The 26,285-nt window shown below is 39.9% G+C and overlaps 1 protein-coding gene across 1 annotated transcript in view; it reads right to left on the minus strand.

Annotated features, from left to right (window-relative positions):
* Fbn2 (fibrillin 2) overlaps positions 1-26,285 on the minus strand; it is a 205,113-nt gene that overhangs the window by 90,285 nt on the left and 88,543 nt on the right. The window contains exons 9-15 of the mRNA XM_021214571.1: positions 18,644-18,796; positions 17,442-17,654; positions 16,316-16,453; positions 9,276-9,395; positions 8,226-8,351; positions 7,103-7,225; positions 5,432-5,554 (exon numbers count right to left, since the gene is read on the minus strand). Of these exons, the coding sequence (XP_021070230.1) occupies positions 5,432-5,554; positions 7,103-7,225; positions 8,226-8,351; positions 9,276-9,395; positions 16,316-16,453; positions 17,442-17,654; positions 18,644-18,796 (996 nt within the window). The remainder of the gene's footprint in view (positions 1-5,431; positions 5,555-7,102; positions 7,226-8,225; positions 8,352-9,275; positions 9,396-16,315; positions 16,454-17,441; positions 17,655-18,643; positions 18,797-26,285) is intronic.

Here is a 26,285-nt window from a genome sequence, read left to right on the forward strand (position 1 = left end):
CACACACACACACACACACACACACACACACACACTGTACTAAGGGGCTGTGCAGACCATGGTCTCATGAGAGAGGTCACTCGAGGTGAGGAAGAATAGGTATAAAGTCAAAGGTACAGACTCTCAAAGGCCCAAGTTGGGATTCACGGTAAGCTTGAGTGACTCCCAAGGTGCCTCTTTTCCCTTTGTGCCAATCCACACCCCTAAAAATCCTGCAGTAGTTCCTTCCCTCACTCTCTAGTCTTACGAAATATGTTACAGTTTTATGAGGGAGTAAACAATGGACTATTTTTTAAAAATCTGAACACCTTAAAGGCCAGAGAGGCAGCAAAGTTTCTGAGCATTAGAACATGGTCATTTCATCAGAGATAGCCCCCATTGTATGTCCCTAACATTGTTGATAAGTTGTTAGAAATAACTGTATCTATTTCTTAGGGTGTGTCTTCTAATGCTTTCCTTCCTTCCTTTCTTTTTCTTTCTTTTCTTTTCTTTCTTTCTTTCTTTCTTTCTTTCTTTCTTTCTTTCTTTCTTTCTTTCTTTCTCTCTCTTTTCTTTTCTCTTCTCTTTTTTCTTCCCTTTCTTCCCTTTTTCTTCCTTTCTTCCTTTCTTCCTTTCTTCCCTTCTTCCCTTCTTCCTTCCTTTCTTTCTTTCTTTCTTTCTTTCTTTCTTTCTTTCTTTCTTTCATTCTTTTTTTGTTTTTTGAGACAGGGTTTCTCTGTATAACTCTGGCTGTCCTGGAACTCACTCTGTAGACCAGGCTGGCCTTGAACTCAGAACCTGCCTCTGCCTCCCATGTGCTGAGATTAAAGGCATGTGCCACCACTGCCCGGCTTCTAATGCTTTCTTATGTTCTAGTAGTTTTTATCCATGAAATGTACTAGATTCGTGTAGCTCCATTCACTTCTGAGATGTTCTTATATCCACATACAAGAGGGTCCCGAGTTTATCATTCTAATCCTGAGAAACACAGTTTTGATTTAAAGTAGGATTTTTGTGAGAGCTTGGGGAGGGATCAGTGTGATTAAAGTGACTGCTGCTTTCAGGACAAGAACATACAATGTACAGCCTTTCAAAGCAAGTTGACTGGGCTGGGGACATGATTCAGTGTCTAAAGGAACTTACTGCTTTTGTGGAGGACCCAAGTCCAGTTTCCACAACCCTCATGGAAAATTATAACTACCTGTAATGTCAATTCCAGGGGATCTGGCACCTGCTCCTGCTTTAGAGAGCTCCTGAACATACATGGTGCACATAAGCTCACCCAGGTGCATACATATGAAGGTAAAAACAATAAACAAATCTAAACCAGTAAAGATATAAAAATGAAAGAATAAAAGCAAGTAGGCAAAAAGCTGTGGAATCTATTACAGGAACAAGAGCATTACACAAAAGTTTGAGTGGTTGATTAAGTTATTGAGAGCAGTTGACACCAGAAGGTCCCCAAGAAGGAGAGCAGTGTAATTCTTATGTGGGCCTTAGGACCACACCCATCCTGAATTCAGATCTCCATTAGATGGAATATCTCAGATTACTATACACCTTACTAACCAGTGAAGTGGTTTATAAAGTAAACAGGAATGCTAGTTAAACACTAAGTGAGGTGCCAAATAACACTCAGAAAATCAAAGCCCCAAGGGGTAGCAACACTATTTCTTTGATCTTTGGCAGGGACAGTATTATGATCAAGGACACCAAGATAAAACTTCAGTTCATATTTCTCTAATCATGTAACTGAGTCACAATAGGAAAGATGAATACCAGCAGTGAGCTACGAGAATGCTCTCACAGGACTGGGGTGGAAACTGGGTGGACCAGAGCAATGTATGCATTTAATATGTATATATGTATGTATGTGTATATATATATATATATATATATATATATATATATTTTAATATACACTAAAAGTATACATATCTTTTACATATAATATTGCATTTCAGTACATTGTTCTTTCTCTCTCTTTTTCTTTTTCTTCTTTTTTCTTTTTGGTTTTTCAAGACAGGGTTTCTCTGTATAGCCCTGGCTGTCCTGGAACTTACTCTGTAGACCAGGCAGGCTGGCCTCGAACTCAAAAAACTGCCTGCCTCTGCCTCCCAAGTGCTGGGATTAAAGGCGTGCACCACCAGTGCCGGGTTTGTTTTTTCTTTAAAATGAGATTATTTTGAGAATTGTTTTTACCAGTATATTAGCAAATTTTAGAAACCACTAGCAAAATATGTATGGATGCAGAATACTAATTTTGTATTACTTGCTTTTTTCGTGTCAACTTCACCACATAAAACAGCAACTCTTAAGACTCACACTAGATGTGATGCCATTATTTTAACCAAATAAAAAGTACTATTCTTCTTTCAAATAAGATTTTATTTTTAATTTACATGTGCATGTACACACATAAGTGCAGGTGCCCATGAAGCCAGACTTTCCAAAAAATCACAATCTCCTTTGATTTTGCTGGAAATCAAAGTTGCGTCTTCTGTAAGAGTTCTATGAACTATTGACCACTGAGTCATCTCGCCAGTACTGTTTTCTTATTATCTGTTTGCTCTGAGCTGACACTGTATAATGCTTTACAGAGGTGAAGTATGTAGCACCAACAAATAGAGGTATTGAGGAAAGGAGGGTTTTTTTTGTTTTGTTTTGTTTTGTTTTTTTTAAAGAGGGACTATACCTTGTCTAATAGCACACAGTAAACAACAGAACTGGTAAGGAGGGGAGCATAAATTTTCTATAAAGAAATACGTTAGGGTTTGGGAACATGATGAAATGTTCTAAAGCTAGTGTTTCAAGGAACCTGCTGAAAATGGAATTTAACTAAAATTTTTCCAATAGGTAAGATAAATTTGAGATCCTATCCTGAAGATATAGAGAATTTAATGGCAGATCTCTAATATCTGCCCAATGTCACGAATCTGTCTGCCTGCCTGTCTGTCTATCTATCTGTCATCTGTTTCTCTCTCTCTCTCTCTCTCTCTACATACCTACCTACTTATCTATCTATAATCTAGGCTGCTGGCTCTTAAGAGAATGGTTATTAAAAAAAGGTTGTGTTGTGTGTGTGTGTGTGTGTGTGTGTGTGTGTGTGTGCATAATCTGGGTTATAAGTTGAAGTTCTTTTAACTTAAAACTTATCAAGATCGAAAGAGTTCCATGGGTTCCCTGGAAAGGCTTTTTATTCAGTTTAAGAGGCAGGTCCGGTGCTATGTTACCCACTGTATCAGCAATGAACAGATGGTGGAGGGAGGCTAGCCTCGGGTCACAGTGGATGTGGATAAGGAAGACAGAGGGCAGAGGACGATATGTCTATGGACTGGGTCACATGAAGAAAGGGCTCCATGTGGCAGGCGCACGCACAAGATGACTTTAGATACTTGCAAAGCCACCCTAGGGTGGCTCCGATAATACAAAGAATCCCTGCTTTCACCATCACTCATGGAGGAGGTGAGCTTGGAAGGGTATTTATTATTTAAAACTCAGGAATGTTAATTATCATATGCTCGTGAACATTCTAATGCCAAGATTTGGATCTCACCCATTAAATAAAATCTTCATGGAATTTTTTTTCACCTAAGTGTTACGTTAGGGGATAACCTGACTTTTCTTCTTTCATTATGGGATCTTCTCTGTCTCCTGAAATAACTACAATATAGTTTAAAGGGGTGAGGAATGGTAGGGAAACATAAGTTTTGTCTCTTGTTTACACTGTGAGCCATGGTTCTTTAGTACGCTAAAACCATAGCTTAATTTTATGAAAGTTTATTTTTTTTTAAATCTCAATTCTTATAGGAAGAAAGGTATAATTAAAGAAACCTCTGTTACAGAGCCAACTCATATAAGATATAGGCGTGACTTCTTCCTAACACGTAACAAGGAACAGTTCCCACTGTTTATTGGGAGGACTGATAAAATCCACCTTAGTATGAGAATAGCAACATATAATTTTCCACTCGGATAAATGGTGTTCTATGTTAAAATGTTGAAGTCGCCACAAGGACAAAAAAGTTCATAAAAGCATTCCAAAGGTTTCTGATGTGTTCCAGGCATGTGGATAAAAGAACCAAGTTTTGGTTTTGAACATCAGTTTTGTGATAAATGCTCATAAACTGGCTGCTTGAAAGGAAAAAAAAAAATTCTCCATCCTAAACCAGCTTTATGTTCACTTTCAATTTCAACAGAATCATTTAGGTGTAGATGAAAAGTAACTAAGTAGTTTTAGGCAACTGAAAAATTTTTCTTGGGCTCTCCACACAGGAAGGAGCTACATTCTTCTAGCGGCTCTGTTTGAATTTCCCCTAGACAAAGCGCTGACAACCTGCAAGCTGGGATGGAGCCTCAGCTGGACGGAGGATGAATTTGAGAGAACAGATGATTTCCATCTGCCCACCCTTCCTTGTCCCTCCTTACCCCTCCTGGGATTCAAGAGTTACATGTAAAGTATTTAAATGTGATGGCTAAGAATTTCCTTTTTCTCAAATGTGCTTTCAAACCAGCCTTGCTATCTTCCTGCATAAGCTGAAATCCAGAGGGTGTGAAAAGGACCAACCCATCCTTTAAGTCTCACAGAAGGGCTTGGAAGGGGAAACCCTATTCACCTATCTTCCTAACTTCTCTACGCCATCACTGCAGCATTACTGCTTAGATCTCGGAGTGCCCACAGCCCATCAAAAACGCCACATGGTTTTTCAACGCCAACTCGTGGCCCTTTGGATTCATTTTCATACCATCCATTCAGCAGGTGTTTCCAAAGGGAATTCAGAGTGGCTTAGAGTAAAATATGTATTTGGTCTCACAGTCCCCCTCTGTGGTGGTGAGGAATACTCTTGAATACTTTACGCTTTAGATATTAGTATACTTCTACGGCACGAGTTGCTCATGCTTCAGGCTTTATTTGAGAAAAAGTTAAAAGTTTACATGAATGTAACTGTAGTCCCTTATTACATATGCTGCGGTTAATAACAACACAAACACTCACTGAATACAGAACTCTATTTCTTTGTATACCATCAGAAGCTTTGAAAAGAGAGAGTTTAGGGTTTCAGTGTTATAAAAGAGTTTTATTGAGTATAACTTATATGCCATAAAATTTACCCATGGGAATTCTACATTTTAAGAGTGTTTACACTCACAGTGTGTTTTGGGAACATTTGCATGTCCTTTAGCTAACATTTCCTCCTCTTGCCCTCAGCAATCATATTAAATGCATGCAGCTTGGTCTCTCTGGCCATTTCCTCTGAACAACATCAAACACAATATAATATAGCCTTTTTGTGACAGATGCCTCTCACTTGGCATGAGAGAGAAGTCTTACGTGTGTCTTTGCATGTCTTCTGTTTGTGGTCAAATACTATTCTTTTGTGTAGACATATCCCATTTTGTGTTTTCAGAGATCACTTGGGACCATCGGGCCATTATAGAAGACCTCACTTACCAACACATACACGTCCGTCCACACCCACAGCCAGGCCGGGAGGACAGTCACAGCGGAAGGATCCTTCGTTGTTGATGCAGTGTCCATTCATGCAGATTCCTGGGGTCTGGCATTCGTCCACGTCTGCCCAGGAGGGGGGACAGAAACTGGTCCATTACTGAGTAACAGACTTTGCTTGCTGAACTGCCCTCGCCTATCAGCCTTTTAACTGAGTAACTTTATTATATATAAATGCAAACCGACCTCTATAACAATACAGTCCTATCAAGCACATTTTATAAAGGCTGAGTAAAATCTGCTGTATGCGTTGAGAGGGGAAAAAAAAGAGTCTCATGACTCCTATTATCTCTTTGATAACCTTGTTTGCTATGAATAATATCTAATTCAAATGAAGTGAAGTAGATCTCTACAAATCCGTGGCCAAGTTTTACAATTTTTTTCACACACGCGTAGATTCTGCTTTGACATCAATTTGAATATTTCGTACTAACAACAACAAAAGTTGAGATTTGCCTTGTAATTTCCAGTCTATTTGCATTTATCAAATGCTGCCCAACATTAAGGAGATTTCTCAACAGCAGAGGCACACCTCAGACACAGAAGTTGTAAGTCAAGACCCACAGATTCTAACCATTGTAGTAAGAAAGCTGATGAAGAATAAATCCCAGGAGGGAGGAATGGGTAAAGCCAGGAATCTGATACGGGCGTTTAATTTTCCTAAGAAACTCTCAAGTGAAGTTTCAAACTGGTGTGCAATACAGGGTCATGGTAGTCACCTATCCTGTGTTCAGTCTCAGTCAACCGACCTCGAGTCCAAAGCTTTAGCTCTCCCCGTCCACTTTAGAGTTCCCTTCTTTGCAAAGTCAAAAGCTATCTGTTATATATAAACTTGTACCACTTTGTATCCTGACTGTCCCTGGAATGTTGATGAAGTCATAGGACTTGGTAAGGAATTTTAATTTATTCAGGTAGACTGGTGAAACTGAAGGCAGAAAGTCGATTTCCTCTAAGGGAGAAAACTGAAATAAGAATAAAAGCTTGCTTCCAAGACAGAACCCACAAACCATGTTCCATGTTCCAAAGCTCTGCTTGTGAGTATGAACGTCATACAGTGTCGTGTATTTCCAGGGGGGCTTCTAGTTATTGAAATTATTTGGTCTCCAAAATTGCTTCATAAACAAAATAGCTAATGAAAACACACAAATTATGTCTCCACTTAATGAAATTAAGATGAAATGAGATTCATGATATGTTCCCAAAGAATCTGCAGATCAGCTCTATGTAATATATGAGATACTTTGCCCATAAAAAATGACCCTAGAAAAATCCAGTCCTGGGAATATATAAAAATGAAGAGTTTGCAAGGGCATTTGATTACTCTTGCTCATTTATCCAACAAGCAGGAAGACATTGTTTCTGTATTGTTTCCTTCAGACTTAATTAAACCAATCTGCCATTCCTTTAATTTTTTTTTCCTATACCACTATTACTTTGCAAAGACACAGTTGTTTCTCAACAATATATTTTTCCTTAGGAAGCTTTAGACATCTGCCTTCCTAAACTAGCAAGAGATAACAAAGAGCATGAAACTGAAATACTGAGTATACTCATGCACGAGCCAAGGGCCATGTGAGTGTCATGGTGGCTTTCTCACCTCAATGCTGTACATACCTGTGCAATAGCGGCCGTTTGGAGCCAGGACGAAACCTGGCTTGCACACGCACTTGAAGCTGCCATCTTCGTTGATACACATCCCGTTCAAGCACATGTTGGTCGTTGTACATTCATCATGGTCTGTGGCAGAAAGACACAGTGACCTTGACCGCTGACCTCAAGAGAACCACGCCTCTCCTTCCATAGTCTACAGTCAAACCTATCTCCATAGGAATCCTGTCTTTGTGGGTACTATTTCACTCTTTAAAATTATTTAGCTTTGAGATTATAATACAATTACATCATTTCTCCCTCCCCTTCCCACTCTCCCAACCCTTCCCTTCATGTGCCCTTCCTTGCTGTCTTTCAAACCCATTGCCTCTTTTCCCACTTACTGTTGATGTTCCTAAACACATAAATACAGCCTGATCAGTCTGCACAATGTTGCCTGTCTGTGTGTGTTTTCAGGACTGCCTGCCTGTTTATTTCACTTTTAAAAATAAGGATGTCTAGTGCATGATCACAGGTAGTGTGGAAGCTTGAAGGTCCTTCAGTACAATGAATGCAAAGTCAAGGAATAAATCTTAAGACTGTGTAAGGTCTGTGGTCTTTTAGTTCCCAGTGGGTGTCACGTTTACAATGGAATTAAAGCTTCGAGAGCCTCATTTCAGGTGGAATGATCTGTGCTTTCCTTAGTGAATGTCTGAGTTCCATCTCTCTTTTGACACCAATTACTCAGCGAAGCATGCCAACCTATCAAGAGATTCAGTTACAACAGAGATCAACATTGCCATATTCCCCCAAATTTCTCTACATTGCCAGTGTTATGGCCATGGCATCTAAAATATTCAGCACATTGCTGGAAAATAACTGCTACTTATATTTAAATATGGACCACATAGGGAAAAATGTGAGAAGTCATGAATTATATGTTGCTGTAGCATTCATTGTTCATTAATTCTGACACTTTAAGTTTCTGGTCATGTCAAATGCTTTCATATTTTATTTACCTAGGTAATGTGACCCAACTTTCTTTCACACATGAGAAATGGAAGCCCTTGTAGGTATCCTCTATGTGGTTCTAAATAAAATGTATATCTTCTAGAAGTCTTTTTTTTTCAAGGGAAGAGAAATTCCATACCAACACAGTTTTTTCCATCTGTGGTTAATTCAAAGCCAGCATTACAAATGCACTGGAAACTTCCATCTGTGTTCACGCATCGGCCATTTTTACACAGAACTCCATTCTGGATGCACTCATCAACATCTGACAAGATTAAAGAGAGCCAAAGAGTTTTTCTTTGTCATGCTTATTGAAGGAACAGTAAGATAATGCATGCAATTTGAAATAGTCACGTGATGTCTGGGATGATACTGATTTCTCAGCAACATCCTTCACCTCTCACTAGCTTTTCCTTTTGGATGGAAAATGTAAGCATTTTCGTTTTCCTTACCAGATAGTGAATGAAGAAGGAAAGACAGAGAAAGTCCTGGGGTGCGGTTAGCCTAAGAGCAGGTAGGAGGAAGCCAGAATTATCAAGGGTGCTTTTTTTGGCATAGTGGACAAAGGCCTTAAAGTCAGTGCTGGGTCAGTGAAGGAAACAGAGGAATTTCTGGCTTCAGAGCAATACAAGGACAACCACCGGAGAAAGTCCATCCAGGCACCTAACTTCGAGAGGATGAACAGGAAACAAAAGACAAGTGAACTTGTCTGGTAAAGGGATTCTTCGATGAGTCAGTAGTGAGGTAGGGTTTGGGTGTGTCGGTGGGGGAGGCAATGAGACTGAATACAGACAAAGAAAGATTTCGGTGTTGGTTTGTGAATGTGGCTCAAGAAAAAAAAAAAAAAAAAAAACCAAAAAACCAAAAAAACCCAAAAACACCCAGTAGTTGAAAATGACTATAAATCTTAAATTCAGTGAATGTCAATGTTGACGCTATTTGGAGAAAGGAAGCCGTGCTTTATAGGCGAAGAAAGCAGACTAAAGGGTTTTGGAGCCAGATGCTACATCTCCTGGGTTATACATGCACATGGTACTTATGTTTAAAGGGGAGTTCTTCAAGAGCGTCCTAAAACAAATCCACAACGCAACAGAGCTTAGCTAATCCCTGTCTCATTTTAATAAGTTTCCTTTAACTTCAACAGCCTTGCTGACTCTACTTTACTTTCCGAGCACAATCCCTGTCTTACCGATGCATGCTTGCTTCGTAGGAGTCCTCTGGAATCCGGCGTGACATTTACAGTAATAGGATCCAGGTGTGTTAACACAATCTCCATTACTACAGGGATTTGATGTACATTCATCAACATCTGTGAGCAGCGAAAGAAACCATTACAGACGTCACTCAATTTGTAGAAATGTTTGTTTAAAGTGCATTTAGCCTCCTAAACTTGAGAGAAAGCCAGGCCATGGTAATAGTCTAAATAGCAGAGTATTTATAAATGAATGAAAATTCCTTTCCTCAAATACACACAGAGTCCAATTTGAAGATTTACAAAAATAATGCTTATTGGAGAGTACTAGCGAATTTGCTTTAATCAGGAAATAATGATTTTTTTTCCCCAGCTGGAATAATGCCCAGTGATTAAGGGCACAGGCCTCGGAAAGCAACAACTGTGAGTTCCAGCAGACAATAACACTCAGCAGCTATAGCAGTCTAGGCAAGTTAATAGCCTAAGGCCTTGGACAATATCATGTGAACAATGAATGGTTTCTAAAGACACACACACACACACACACACACACACACACACACACACACACACCATGTGGTCAATACTGTTAGTTTTAAATAAAGGAACTGATGGACTATGGACTTTGTTACTTTGTTGTAGATTTGTTTATTCATACACAACTAGATATATTCACCGAGGCTTTATTTTGTAGTAACAGACATAAAGTATACAGATAACAAAAAACAATTAAACGGAGAATCCCCNCCCCCCCCCCCGCCCCGATTAACTTCAGATCTCCTCAGAGTCTTAAAACTGGCTCTGAGGATTTTTGTTTTTCACAGAAAATAAAATTTGATGCAATTATTATCTGATCTGAAACCAGAGTGAGTTGGAAGTTTCCATGTAAGGTCTCCTTTGGTGTAGTTAAATGCAAATCCATTACATTGGGTGCGGAAAACCGAAGACGAGGCTGAACAAATCAGACCAGGCAAATCCCAGGTAAAAAAATCACTGGGCCAGTATACGTTGAACTTCTCTTTTCTTAGAAATGCCCACTAAGTAATATTTTGAATGCTGGCAAGTTAAAAAAAGGCTGCCGTACTGTTTTGCCATCTCACGTCCATGTACAAGCCATTAGCATTACAAGTTTAGCTAGACTGCAGAAGAGAATGATGCAGTCAACCCAGGGTGACCGTGTTAATAAACAGATTGCTCCTTTCACAGATGTTTCTGCCAGACGGACTGCGCTCTCTCACACACACAACAGCCTCATTTCTATAAACTTTCTGAGGGACTGCAATTAACCCTCTCTGGTAAAGGAAGGGGAGGCAAAACAAAACCTCAAGGTGAATACAATTAAGACAGCAAAGTCTAACAGGATTTAGTGTGTTTTTCAATTCATCCCAGGGCCCTTTCAACCCTTAAGACTCACTTACATTGACACTTTTGGTTGATACCATCAAGTCTACTGAGCCAAAGGAATGGAGCAGAATGGGGGAAGAGAGAGTTTAGAGCATTAGCAAACACATCAGGTACAATCTGTGCGCTTTCGACAATGAAACCGCACCTCTGCTATGCACTGCTAACAATCACCTCCGTTATCTAGATGTGCACTGTTGAAGCCCAACAATTAAATGTGATTCATGGCTGCCTCTTGTTGGAAGCCCAGTGTAAAACTATGTTTAAATGAAGTCTCTAAGAGAGCAGGCACACAACCTCTCCCCTCCAGGTCACCTGTCCACGAAGCCATGGAAAAATGGAAGAATCTACAGTGTCACTCAGCATGTCTTTCTCCCTTAAGAACTCACTCCCATGACTTCCTGTTGCCATGACAACTCTCCCCACCCCATAGTCATTCAGTGATATCAAAGCTCTCTCCTTAGTCTTCTACAAGGGTCCAGCTGACAAATAGGCTGTATCTACTTGGTCACTGATTTTTAGTTCTTCACCGGCAAGTTAATTGAATTTCTTTATAATTCCAAGAGCCCTTTAAGCTCCATTTCTTTCTTTCTGTGTGTTTAACAGGATCAGGATATTTAACTTTCATTTTTATTTATTTTTGGTAGTTCTGGGCATCAAATCCATGGCCTCAAGCATTGCAGGCTGGCACTCCAATGATAAGTTCCAGCCATGGCAGCTAGAGATTTGGTTTTAGAGTGACCACCAATCACCAGCATTATCATCTGAGTCCAGCATTTCATGCCTCTTCTCTATTATGTGCCTCACATTCCAGTACTGCAAAGTCATCACACCTATCTTAAAGGACTAGGAGCAGAGATAAACAACTGCTATAGTCACTATATTATTTTTCTTTCTTTCTGATTCTATTAAGTACTTAATAGTGTTAAGTACAGTTCATGGGAATCTTAAGACTCTGAAAAGAAATGAAAAGAATTGTGAAAATATTGATTATTAAAGTTATTAAAATTTCAGGTACCATGAGTTTAAAAATTTATCCTTGAAAAATATTATGTATATAATACATAATTATATCAGTTGATAAACTGTTTAATCTTAAGAACTCTAAGAGCTCTATATTATGCATGTCAGGAGAAGAATGCATCTATTTCCTATTATCCTATATTAAATGATATGGAGTAAAATAGATTAGACAGGCACTAGGCATTGCAGAATTTCATGATAAGAGAAGAACAAGAAAAGAAGAGAAATATGGGAGGAATAACTGTTCTCAGGCCCTAGGAGAAATTCTTCTAGAAGAAATAAGGGTCAAGCTCTGGTTTTCTTGCTTTCATTGTTTGTTTGCTTTGTTTTTTTAATGTTTAACATAGTGATTTATATCTTTAGCAAGCATATAACAGAAGTTTTCAAATAAAATTCACTTTATCACTCCTCAAAACACTGGCACATTTCAAGGAGTACTCATCCTGAGTACTAGAGTAAGTTTTGTTTTGTTTTTTCTAACATAATAACTTGTTCCTCATGAACTCAAAATGGTTAAAAGCTGACACCAGAAAGGTATGAAAAGACTGAAAACTCTTTTTTTTTTTTTTCTGAATATGGGCTTCATTTGTTAAGCTATGGCTATGAATTATAATAGTGTGAAGGAGAATCCTGGTGAGGTTTCATTGCTGAAGGACTGAATGATGAGATTGAATCTAAAATGCAACCATGCTTAACTGGGAAAACTGCAGAAGCTCTGGCTTTCCCCAACATATTAAGCTATGCAGATATACAGTCTCCACACCACATTAGGTAGAAGTAATAGGAGATAAAATAAGAACCCTTCCTTCCTAGTGCCTAACATATCAGGCCCTACAATGTTAAACTTATTAAACACAACTCCAGGGCAACTGGTTGGATGTGGTCTCTGTACCATCTTTCTGTGATGTGAGCAATAGTCACGCCAATGGCTTCTGCAGGATGACGATCAAGGAGTGGCGTCTGCAAAGGTAAATCAACTGGGAGAAACCAAATTCTTCAGTGAGCCCTGTTGGCCTCTGTAGGCATGATTCTAAATTTGGACAAGTAAATACACCTTTGACTAATATATAAAAGTATGGCCAACTTCTTCTGGACTTCATGACTTCAGCCATGGTAAGCCCAAGTGGGGAGACTATATGACACATGGAGGTGTAATTTTCAGTATCTGTACAACAACATATGAGAGAAACATACGTGTTTCTCTTTAGTGGTTCAGAACTTGAGCAGGGACAGGGAGCTGTGCTGAGTGTGGCTTTTTTAAAGCCCCAAGGAAATTTGGATTTATCAAGAGACCATGATTCCAGTTACTGTAGAGCCTGCTTCTAGAGATCACACATTGGCTTCCATTTTACTATCATGTCACCATCTATAACTCTAAATCAAATAGATAGAATTTAGAAACCAAAACCATTCAAGACTACTTTTTGGTTTGTGAGAAAATGGCTTATAGGCAGGTATGGTAGCACTCACCATTAATCATGGCACTGATAATGGTTAGTTCATACATGGTTCAGGGCAAATTTGGGGATTCTCTATAATAACTGGTCTCAAGGTTTGGTCTATGGGTGCCTGGAAGCCACTGGGATTTCAGGAACACAAAAAGTTTTATTTCATGGGACTGGAGAAATGGCTCAGTGGTTAGGAATATTGACTACTCTTTCAGAGGAGCCAAGTTCAATTCCCAGCACCCATGTGGCAGCTCACAACTGCCTGTAACTCCAGTTCCAGGAGATCTGATGCCCTCACACAGACATGTAGGCAGAACACCAATGCATATAAGAATAAATAAAATCTTTAAAAAATGTTTTCATAATCACTTGATGCCACTGCCTTTTTCAATGTGGGGACATTTTCAATGACACAGGACAAAGTGGTGCTTTGAGCACAAATGCCTGAACACAAATGGAAGCCACATTACCAAGAATACACAGGACAGTAGTGCAAAGAAAAGCCATGTTCAACAAAGGGCTTCATTTGTGACACAGTAAAAACTCACCATACTAAACCCTGACCTGTGAGTGTGCTTTCTAAAATCTCTGATGGCAGAAATGCATGTTACACACCGTTGCTGACTGAAGTACCACATGTGTCTCAGAAATGAATTGGTGCAACACTCTTTTGTAAGCCACGTTTTTACCACAGAATGCTATTTTTACTCAAAGATTAGTTGCCATGCAAATTACAGTTCTTCAAATGTGTGAATTTGCCAGTTTCTTGAGGAAGAAAAACAAGAACCTGTCCCTTTACGGAAATTTAAAAAAAGGCGTAGTTGACGCTGAAGCTAAAATCCTGGCTTCAAGTGTAACATGCATTGCTTTCATTAGAGATTTTAGAAAGCACATTTGCAGGTCACGGTTTGGTATGTAAGTTTTTACTGTGGCAGAATTCAAAAGTAATACTGCCAATCTTCTAAAAGTGCAACAGAGTTTCTAATGAGTCTGAAGGTGATAATATCTAATACACGGGGTTTTAGATTGTTTTGTTCTCTTTGGAACTTTGTTTTTGTTTTTTGAAAAAACATAACATATTGATGTATTGTATTCATTTATTTTTAAAAGATTGATTGATTGATTGATTGATTGATTGATGTGAGTACACTCAGCTGTCGTCAGACACACCGGAAGAAGGCATCAGATCTCATTACAGAGGGTTGTGAGTCACCATGTAGGTGCAAGGAATTGAACTCAGGACCTCTGGAAGAGCAGTCAGTGCTCTTAACCGCTGAGCCATCTCTTCAGCCCACGTTTTTGCTTTTTAAAATAATGGTGAAATATTTTGACTGTGGAATCACTTGCAACACAGGGAGCCGTTCTATCTCTGGTGAGAGCCAAGGCACATTACGAACTTCACTCAATGCACAAAAGGGATCAGTGGACTCAGCCCAACACACAGCAGGTTGGTTGATGTTTCCACCTTACAGATAAGCTCTACGCATCACCACTCACTGGCCTTGAATGGAATAGTAGAGGAGATCCACAACGTTCTGAAAGCTTTCAAGACGTCCTCTCCTTTCTCAAGTATTTTATTTACAGGGATTTTTAGGACTAAATATTGAGTTTATTATACTGTCCAGCTCAAACAACTTACCAAGCTGACTAATACTGACACAGAGAGTACATACACTTTTTTATTTTTTGATTTAGCAGTACACTTGCATTTATTTTAGAATACGCAATTTTTACACATGCATGTGGTACTTACATCGATATACAGTATTTATATTGCTATTTAAATTAACTGTAGATTTTTATTCTCATATTAAATAACATGTATGTGTGTATCTGTGTCTGTGTGAATGTATGCTGCCTGTGAATGAGTGCCTGTCAAGGACTGAACAGGCTGTCAGATCCATTGGAACTGGAGTTATAGGCAGATTGTGAGCTATTTGACAAGGGTCCTGGGCACCAAATGCAAGCCCTCTGGAAAAGCAGGAAGTACTCTTAACTGCTTAGCCATCTCTCTCACTTCTGTTATTAAATTTTAAAACATTTTATTTGTGGTTATTCTCTCTGTGTGTCCATTCATATATGTAGATGTGTGTAGAGGCCAGAGATTGAACATCCCTGTCTCTGGCAACTATTCCCCATTGATAATTACTCTTACTGAATCTGGACATCACTGACAGGGTAGACCAGTTGACCAGCAGGTCCCAGGAATCCTCCTGTGTCTGCTTGCTCATTGCTGGGATTACAGACACACACTTCTCTGCTTCTCATGTGCACATTCAGGGATCTGGACTCTTCATGCTTACACAGTCAACACTTTACTTGCTGAGCTATTGCCAAAGCCCTCTGTATTTGTTAAATACAGCCCGTCAGTATCTAAGGAGTTAATAATTGTTGTTGGTGGTGATGTATTATTTTAATCTCAGAACTCAGTAGGCAGCAGAGACAGGTGGATTTCTGTGAGTTCAATGCCATTCTGGACTACACAGTGAGTTCTAGGACAGTTAGGGCTACAAAGAGAGACCTCGTCTTAAAACAAAACAAAACAAAAATCAGACCCCTTCCCAACCCCCACAAAATACCAAAACAAAATAAAACTACAAAAAAACCCCACCCAAAACCAATCAACCAAACCAAACCAAAACAAAACAAATACTACAAAAAACAAAACAAACAAAACACACACAAGGAAGGAGGAAGAGAAGGAGGAAGTGGATGAAGACAAAGAGGATGAAGAAGTAGAAGTTAATGTTTACAGTCATACAGTCAGACCCAGTACTTTTTAAGACTTTAAACAAGCCTGGGACCAAAGTATTTAAATATTTATAGTTGGTCATCCATTATCATCTTGAATGGATTGAATGAATATTGTTTTCTAAATATATTCACTTTAAAATTTTAATTCATATTAAGGATAGGCAACTCTCTAAAGGAAGATGAGACAGAAATTACCTCTAGGAAAAGAAGGGATGGGGAAGTCTTGATGGGATTTAAGGGCAACAACCAGTTAAGGGGCCCCAAGATGCAGAAAGTGGCACACATACCAGGAAAACTGCACAGAAATTAGTTGTACTTCAGCAGACCTTAAACATTTGTATTCAGCCCCATTTGTTTGTATGGGCTTCCAGCTACCTGAAGACTAAGAAGGCTTAAAGAATGCAAACTTACCTATACAATCTCCATTAGCATCCTGCTTGTAGCCCATGTTACACTCGCATCTGTAGCTAGAAACAGTAGGTATGCACCGTCCATTCAAACAGAGATTGGCATGGTGCTTACAGATGTCTATTGTCTGGTTGAGAATTGCTACGGAAAATTAAAACAAAGCATACGTGGTCATTATAACATGCGTTATATATGTTATATACTCAAACTGTTTTTTTAAAAGAAGTTTAATAGAAATTAAATTTCTATCAGAAGCCTGCATTACTCTATATTTTATTAAATTATATTTTTCAATTTGGGGGTTTATGGAAAAAATATATACTTTTCTCATAGTCATTCTCTGTTACCCTCACATTTTTTATTAAACTTTAATATGGAAGATCTTAAAAATAAATACTTGAGGCACAAGGCCTCAAGTTGCATTTGTAAGTCACACATCTGGAAACTTTGCTTGTGTCCTCTTGAAAAATGTCAGGAATGTTCTCCCATATGTTTGAGCACTTTTTTTTTTCCGTTTTGGAACTTGTTGAATATTTAGATGTAGCAAATAGGCAGTGTGCCAGAAAGAATAAACATAGCACTGTGGGACATTATTAAATATTATTATCAAGAACAGTGCTTTTGAAAGAGTGGGCTTAAACATCAAGCAAATGGGTATCAATTCCACTCTGGAGCCCACGGTTCTCAGTTTCAAGCAATTTGACAACAATGGCAAAGCATGTGGTGGAGAGGATGTGTGCTTTAGAATACTGGGAGAGGCAAAGAATGGGGCTTGCTTTCTCTCCCTTGAGATACGGTCATGGGATATCATCCAAGCAGTATATGAGTGGACAGTGGACCCCAAACATGCTTTGCAGTGATGTCATCTAGATCGGATATTCTTGGACTCACATTTGTATTTTGAAAGAGCCTAGGTCATTCATTTGTTCTGATTTATCAAAAGGTGTGAGGAATAGATAAAATGCTTTCCTACCAAAGTTTCTTAAATTAATATTGGTATACACACACACACACACACACACACACAGAGAGAGAGAGAGAGAGAGAGAGAGAGAGAGACACGTGCTAGCTAATATAATATCACATAAGGCCTAGAACTCAAGAACCTACAGGAAGTGTGATCACTTACTTAGTCCCGTGATGATGGGTCCCTGTCCCCCGGATCCTACTCCAGCTCCCCCAACACCAGGAGAAAAGCCATTGTCTCCAGGGATGGGGAGGAAGCCTGTTCCTCCTGGGCCATAGCCATTGCCATTGTTCCCCGTGCCCCCAGGTCTAGCAACTGAGCTCCCTGGAATGCCACCCATTGGAAGGCCATCAAGGCACAGTCTACGATATTCCTCTGTAAGAAAAGAGAGTTTGGTTAAACACAAATAGAGCTCTTGTCCCATCATAGATGTAGTTGTCATGGACTGTTTTTAGCTCACTTTTTCTATACAACATGAATAAGGAGGTTATTCTGTTATTAAATATGTTCAGTGCTGTATAGTAACAAGAACAAGGTATAGGTATTTCAGAAATATTTAAAACTTACAGTCCTCATTATTTTAACAGAGCTACAAAAACAAAGAGTCCTTTGTATGAACCTTTTTTACTTTACACTCTAAGTATAACTCATAAAATTCCAGACGTAGCTATGAATGCAAGAAATTTACTTGAGCAGGTGAAAAGCTTTGGGTAACTCAGTCTACATATTTGGTTTTACTTGAATTCTCATCAGTATTATGTCTAACTGAATATTATGTCTGTTTTATCCATTTTTCAGGAATTAGATATTAATATACATGCTGAATAATGTTTTAAAATAAATTTTGGTAGTAGAATGCATTCAGGTAGCCTGTAAATTCTTTATTTAGTTGTATGAGCATTGAAACTAAATAAAAAGAAGCAACTACCATATTTTATTAATTATTCATGGAATTAGGATAGCATATTAGAGATCAAACTTGGTAGTATATTATGGCTTCATGATTTTGAGAGAACAAAGAATGTATCTCAATTTTTCCCATAATAAATATAACAAAAATATTTGTTTTGGAAACTCTAATCAAACTTTACTATTCATGCTATCTATAGCAAGAGGAACTTCTCATTCATCCTAAGGGGATTTTCCCAATATAAACTTATTTATCATGCACAGGATATGAGAGGGATTAATTCTCAAGGTCATGAGAAAGGAAAGAAAAACATTGTAAAGGCCTGGCGCACTATACGCTGATGGTTATCCAAACGAAGCATCTGACCTGCCTCCAAGTAGAAGGGCAAAGCACACCACGGTTATTGATGTTTTAAACTCTGTTGATGCCAAGGGGACAGTGGCCTTCCACTCACCAGAACCTCTGACAGGACAGGCCTCAGGAATGGTCCCGATGCCCCAGCAACGGCCGGGTTCACAACAGCACTGAGCTTTTGCCATTCGGCCTGGGAGTTCTTGAGCACAACGGCCATTCACCAGGCCGGAGAAGCAAGTTCCAGCTCTCTGATCTGAAGACATAAAGGAAAACAGAAGACACAGCGGAATTACCTCCAGGTCTTGCAGCAATCATGTCCCATGTTAGGCAAATAGAGGCGAGGTGAATTCCTCTGACTTCATCTTTTGTATGCCAGTTCATTCCTTTGCCTCCTAATTCTTACACATCTGATAAGCGTTTTACTTCTTTATTCAGCAAAGGTTCCTATGATTAGTGATTCTATGTCCAAAGTGAAAGGCATGCAAATCTGAGGCAAGCTTCCCTTGACAAACCAAGCAGGTCTGGAGCTCAAGAAAGAGTGGCAACCGAATACTGGTCTCTACCTTCCTATTAGAGCTTGATCAAGATACTTTCTGAAACTGAGGAGTTGGGGTCGGGGGAAGTAGGGCTGTGCTATGTAGCTGAGACTGGCCTAGAGCTTACAGTGCATCTCACACCAGCATCAAACATGACCCACCTGTGTCCCGAGGTCTGCCACTGAGATCTATGCAGCAATTGCTTTGCAACAGTGTCTGACGAGGATGCTGACTTAAAGATAAGTCAGAAGCCACCTGAGACACTGACGTCTGAGCACACACTTCAACCCTGGCAATAACTGCAAAAGCAGCTTGCAAGGGAAGAAGCGAATGAGTTGCAGCCATACAAAGAACGGGGTCCCATCTGACTTTAGAAGAGAAGATGGGTATTATCATAGGAGCCCTGAGGTCATTGGGATTTGAAGGCAATGTTGTGAAGGTTTGTGGATGGCTTCAATTAGACAAAACACAGAGGCTGACATTTTTAGGATCATGACTGGTGTAAGAAGAGATGGAAGAGCAACAAGAGGACCCAGGAGATGCTCAGGAGAGCAACGGCTTTGATGAGAGCAGCAGTGGACTCTGTGTTCTAAGAGCACTTGGCAGACACATTGGAAGACAGGCCTAATGGGAAATCACTTACATGGTGGATGTACGGGAAAGAGTGCTGGAAATTTCCTGAGTTTCAACTTAGACTCCTCAGATGGCAATGAATAGGAAAGAAGCAGGCTGAGAGGGTACCAGGCAAGGCTCCTGTGTAACCCACAACACGCTTAGGTGGTTGAATAAATGAGCTTGGAATATGTGCATCTGGGAGTTGCCAGCGCACATACATAATCTAAAACTGTACTGCTGGATGAAGTGTTTTGTAAGAGCTCAGGGTAGCTAAGGAAGTCAGATGTGAATCAAAGCAAGGTGATGACCCTGAGGCATCACTGAGTTTGACAATACTGTTTTGGTAAAGCCTTGGTACGCTATCTGAGGGATTTGGTGTAGGAAGTTAACACTATCAGATTCGAGTCTGATAGAGTGCACCCTGTCGACTAAAATGAGAAAGAATCAGAATGGTAGAAAACACAGGAAGCAAAACCATAATGGTGACAAAAGGCTCTCAATTCCAAATCATACAGGAACAAAAAACCCAGATCATCAGCAAACTTGATATACAACCACCTTTCTTTTAACAAATGAAGTAAGTTATTTACTACTGAAACGTGATCAAAATCCTTTGTCAAACAAATAAACAAACAAACAAACAAACAAAAAAGTCCGCCTCCAGGATTATGACTGATAGCCAAGGCAACCCTCAAGTTTACTGTGGAGCCCAGAGAAGCTTCAAATTTGGCCATCCTTCCTCAGTCTCTTAAGTGCTCAGATCATGAACATATGCCACCCTGACTGGTTATTCAAAGACATGTTCTCCAGCATCATAAGAAGACGCAGGCAATACTCAGGAGCCTCCCACCAGTGATGCCAACAGAGAGAAAGAATTAATTTTCTCCAGGGACAAGCTTCCTGATAGTTTATACAGTCTGGAGTGATCAATCTTAAACACAAGTAAATATAAGCAACACTGAATGGATCGAGTAAGTTACACACACACACACACACACACACACACACACACACACACACACACGTGCATGCACAGACACAGACACACATGTATTTCATAGTATTAATTAAAGTAATAGAGATCATCAATCTGATAGAGGAGTATGGGAGGAGCTGGAAAGAGGGATAGAAATGATGTAAATTGACAGAACTCATAAAATGCTTTTTAAAATTAAACAAAAAATGATTGCAAATAATCCCAGTAATGGATACAGCTGACATTCCTGGCTCTAATTACACAGTCTAACATAAATACATTATTTCCCCAAATGGTCCATAGCATTCTCAGATTGCTTCCAACCCAGCAGGAAACAGATGAAGCTGTCTTGCAGATAGCCAGTAAGATGTGGAACGTATCCTCTCATTTACAGTAGGCATTCGGCCTGCTTTAGAGCAAAGCACAGAACTGGCCACATGCATCACACGTGAAGCCGTGGGAGACACTAAGACTCTTAGGAGCTGGGTTTGAACAGTTGGCAGCTGTGAGTGACTTCCTAGGTCGATGTCTATTATAAAGTGAGCCATGGGAACACATTTAAGAACATTCATTCCGGGAGTCAAAGGATCATATTCTCAACTCTACTTGGTTGCTGTGCTTCTCAGGAACAAGATGCAAATGAAGATAAGAAAGTCCCAAATTCTTAAGAATAATCCCCCGTACTATAGCATCCAACCAGTGCAACATGATAGGAAGAAAATGTGACATTTGGCGAGACTTCTGCACTAAGGCAGTTGTAGCATATTTGAAAACAAAATCAAAATCACAGTCTCGAGTCAAGAGACCTAGATTTACTTCCATAACTGTATTTAATGCTTCTTACTCATACATCAGAGCTGGTGGGAAAATGAAATAAAACAATGTTTTTTTTTTGTTGTTGTTGTTGTTTTGGTTGTTGTTGTTTTGCCAATCAAGTAGTATATTGTCTACCAGAAACATCCATCATAATGAAATTATCCTGAAAACGATGACAATGTACTGATTAAAAAAAAAAAAAAAAAGCACTCTACTTCACATGAAAAGCAAGATAAAAGGGGCGGGGGGCGCCAAAAGAAATGGAGACAGGAGATTTGGGAATTCTGTATGTAACTGGCTTGGTTCACTTTTCAGCTTATAATAAACCACAGCCTCTGGTACAGTTTCACAGGGCTCAAAGCATACAAAACAGCAAGTCTGAATCCTACCCACTGCAGTGTAATCAGGCGCCTCAAAGAACAGGGGCCTGAGGGTGTTAGTGACCTAGGGAGCACAGTGGAGATTGCCCATCTCTATGCTCTATGCATGGAGAAAGGGAGGAGTTACCTCAAGATATTATAACCATAGGCTCTTCCCCTCTAAACAGCGTTGACGTTGCAACTCACACCAAGCTTCTGCTTTGAAAAAAAGTTTCAAAGAAATACAGTTTCTCCGGTAAAGATACCCCACGCAGCTAGGCCAAGTCAACGAGGACAACATGGAGACATCTCAGAGGAGTTCCACGAACTTCAAAGAAAGCTGAGTAGTAACAGAGAAGTGACCCATTCGAAGGAGCGAGACACAAGGCAGAAAAGGAAACTGAATAAACAGTGGGTTTGATATCAGAATGACTACATCAACCTGACATGTTGATTTAGTCAGTTAAAGATCAATTAGTACCTAGATCATTTCTAATGCTTAAGCAACGAAAGCCTAACCTATGGATGGTGTATAAAATGCTATACACAAGGAGAGAACTGCGTTAGACAAGCTCTATTACTCTGTGTCTGAAAGGGGCCAGAGCTGGGGCAAGGAGTCTCACACATACATTAACCAAGGCTGCCAGATGCGAATGGAGAGAGACGTCACTGGTCAGGGAGGGTTGTATGTACACCTTCTCGTCAATGTTGTTCTGACAGACAAAGATGGGAAATGGTATAAAAAGTGTGAGACACGAGGAGATGAAAGGGAATGGGGAGTATCTATTAAGAGGGCTAGAAGAAGGCAGAATAACAGGCAACGTTCTACACATACAAACCTTCCAGAAATTTCTAGCAGTGTCATAAGGCAAGCTAAGGCCTAAGAAATCCACAGTAAATCCAAAGTGGGAGAAGAAAGAACAAGCCCAAACTATATCAAACAATACTTATAGAGTTGTACAGTAAAAGCTTTCAATAAATCAAGCCCCATAGTAGAATGGTAATAGCTTATTCAGTAACTGACAGTAATGTCAGAATTAATTCTGTAGGTGAGGAGAAATCTGGACACCAAACCATTGAGTTTCATCTCATAGGCATAGAGTCTACCAGCCACAAACTTGAGAGCTCATTCCTATTCGAAAAACTAAGCATTTGCTCTGCTGGCAGCAAAACCCAGAGACTTCTCTGACCAGAATGAATGCAGTGAAATTGGCTATCAATAGCCAAAAAAGCTCTACCAAGAAAACTCTACCCACTTCAGCACACTGCATGAGTTCAGGCTCAACATTCCGTTTGGAATGAGGTCATACATGTAAAGTGTACATGCAAAGCATAAGATAACAAGTTTATCAGGATGCCATTCTATGTGGGCCCCACCCTTTGGTCCTCTGCTGTGATACTGCAAGTTCAGAAACTCTATTTGCCATGAGTATTGGAGAGTGAGTGACGCATGTCTCCCGCTATGTACAAACAGTTCTTCATGTTGACAGACATGCCAACAAGCAGGGCTTCATTTAAAAACAGAACAGCATGCTAAAGTAGCCACTTAATTATGTATTTTAATCCACACATCACATCCCCATCACATGGGAATATAGAAAAAAAGTTTGATATTAAAAGGAGTTTTCAAATTAAAAAAATATTAGTAATCATTAATAATAAAACTATCAGTCTTCCTTTATAGGATTATGGATGACCTACTACACAGTTCATTCTTGACCCTCCTACCTTTCATAAACACACATAGTGAGGAATTTCACGTCCTTCCTCAAGTGTTTTCTTGCAAATGTACCAGAAATTAGCACCGGCCATCCCCCAGACTCCTACACATTATACAAACCATTGACTACACTCTGGTACTTGAAGAGCATATAACTGCCATCAAACTATGTCATTGGTCGCCTTCCGCTTTGACTGACAGGCTCCACCCCATACTTCTGCTTGCCTCATCCAGCTTTGAGCTCTTGATGGATACTCATGTATTCAGCATCAGACAGCAGGGAACTCTAGCATCAGCATCAGCATCAGCATCAGCATCAGCATCAGCATCAGCATCAGCATCAGCATCAGCATCAGCCTGCAGGGAACTCCAGCATCAGCATCATCCCTTTTACTCTATTGCCAACCAGTGTCTTGCTCACTCCTTTCCCAGTCAAGTTCTGTTGAGTGTCTCCTGCATCCATATGGAATACTCTTAGCATCCACTGGCTCACAGGACTCTCTTGTTTGGCAACTCCCGTTCCCTCCACAGATCCAGCTCTTACACATTTATCGAGATCTTCATTAGGGTTCATCTCCTTGAGAAATTTCTTTCCAAGGTTTTTTGTTTGTTTTCGTGTTTTATTTGTGTGTGTGCACATGTATGTGTATGTTGCATGTATTATGTGTATCTCTGTGTGGGCTCATGTGTGTAAAGGGATACATGTCCAAGAGTGTGGACATGGGAATAGAAGCCCAAATTGGTGGCAGGCGTCTTCTTCAGTTGCTCCCCCACTTACTTTATTGAGCCGAGTTTCTTGCTGACCCTGGAGATAACTATTTCTAGCTTGTCTACTCAGGGATGCCATCTGACTGCTGGGATTACAAACATCTGCCCTATGTGCCTGGCTTCTGTGTGGATTGTGGGGGCTAATCTCTGCCCTCAAGCTTGGGGGGGGCAAGAACTTAATTCATCCAGCCTTCTTTCCAGCACTCCCCTTAAAATGTTTCACTTTCATTATCAACGTTTAAAACATCTTTGTTCGTTATTACTCTGTACATGTGAAGGTCAGAGACAGCTGTGTGGAGTTCGTTCTCCCCTTCCACCTTTATGTGGGATCTGGGGATCGAACCCAGCTCCTGAGTCTTATACAAGTACTTTGCAGATGGACCATCCTGCCAGGCTTAGCCTTCTGCTTTGCTTTGCTTAATGGTACCCATTACACAGGGAAATTATTCAGTAGTGGGTTACTTCCTCCCTCACACTTGCACATGTGCACGCGTGCGTGCGCGCGCGCACACACACACACACACACACACACACACACACACACACACACACTTCACATTATATTTTGCAGTTTGTATCCTCATTCAGGTGAGGCTGTGCAATGAGACATGGAAAGCTGGAGGAAAAGGTGCCAGAATGTCGTGACGACATGGCTTTCTGTAAGAATTTCTAACTGTTTTATGTCTTTTCTAAACCTTTGTTGCCTCTGTCTGGCAGTAGCCTGTCCCTGCCGAGGGCTTCTGCTAGCTGTGTGAGCACGGAGAGTCAGCCCCCTCCGCCTGCATCCGGCTTGCTCTCTCTGTGGCTTAAATATTCATTACTCATTACTGCTTGTGCCAGTCATTCTTCGGGGCCTGTATTAAATTGTGGAAATTAGGTATTAATGATGCCCAAGGGGAGTGAATTCCAAAATGACATAAGGCTCGTTAAATCATGCTATTAAAATGCATTTAAAGAAAAGACTTGGGCTGGTGAGATGGCTCAGTGGGTAAGAGCACCTGATTGCTCTTCCGAAGGTCCGGAGTTCAAATCCCAGCAACCACATGGTGGCTCATAACCACCCGTAACAAGATCTGATGCCCTCTTCTGGAGTATCTGAAGACAGCTACAGTGTNCCCTCTTCTGGAGTATCTGAAGACAGCTACAGTGTACTTACATATAATAAATAAATAAATCTTTAAAAAAAAAAAAAAAAAAAAAAAAAAAAAAAGAAAAGACTTATTAGTGACACTTCAACTCTTTTTAAATGTGGCAAATGTTAGTTTCTATGTTAAAGATTTTTTTCCTGGATTAAAAAAAAATTTTTGATTAACACACTAGGTAAAATTAAGTTGGGATTTGTCTTCCTAATTTAGCATTAAATGGAATGGGGAAAGCTCTGGGATTTGAAGATTAAAATGACTAGCTAGATGCCTCTGCCCCATGAAACTCTTCCCTTGTTCCTGAAGGAGAAAGGACCAAGCCCGCTGACATTTTATCACGTGGTTTAGACTCAGCGTACTTGCTGATTTTCTTAGGATTCTGTAGGGAGAACGGTGTGAAACAGGACAAGGAAGCAGGGCAGAGTCACAAACTCTTAGAGTTCAAATAGCGTGCTGTCTCATACGACAGAAAAGTCTGAGGTCACCCAGCTCAGTGTCATTTGCGTGTCCACCATGTGCTTACAGAACAGAAAATGGAGGGGGATTCATATATTCAGGACATATGATTCGATCATAAATAAATTCAATCTAAGAAAATAAACACTTGGATTTTTAAAACCCAAAGCTCCTCCTCCCGCATTAGAATGCTGGGTTTGTTTTTCTTCTCACACATGGAAACACATCCCTATTCAAAATAGAATATGGATTATCTTTAAAAATGAAGCTGTTTACTTAGTTTTAGCACTGGCTTTCTAATTCCTGGGAGTCATTTTCCACTTTCCTATTTTAGGGCGCCCTCCCTCTGGCCCC

This window comes from Mus pahari, chromosome 15 (assembly GCF_900095145.1).
Source record: "Mus pahari chromosome 15, PAHARI_EIJ_v1.1, whole genome shotgun sequence".
NCBI classification, from domain to species: domain Eukaryota; kingdom Metazoa; phylum Chordata; class Mammalia; order Rodentia; family Muridae; genus Mus; species Mus pahari.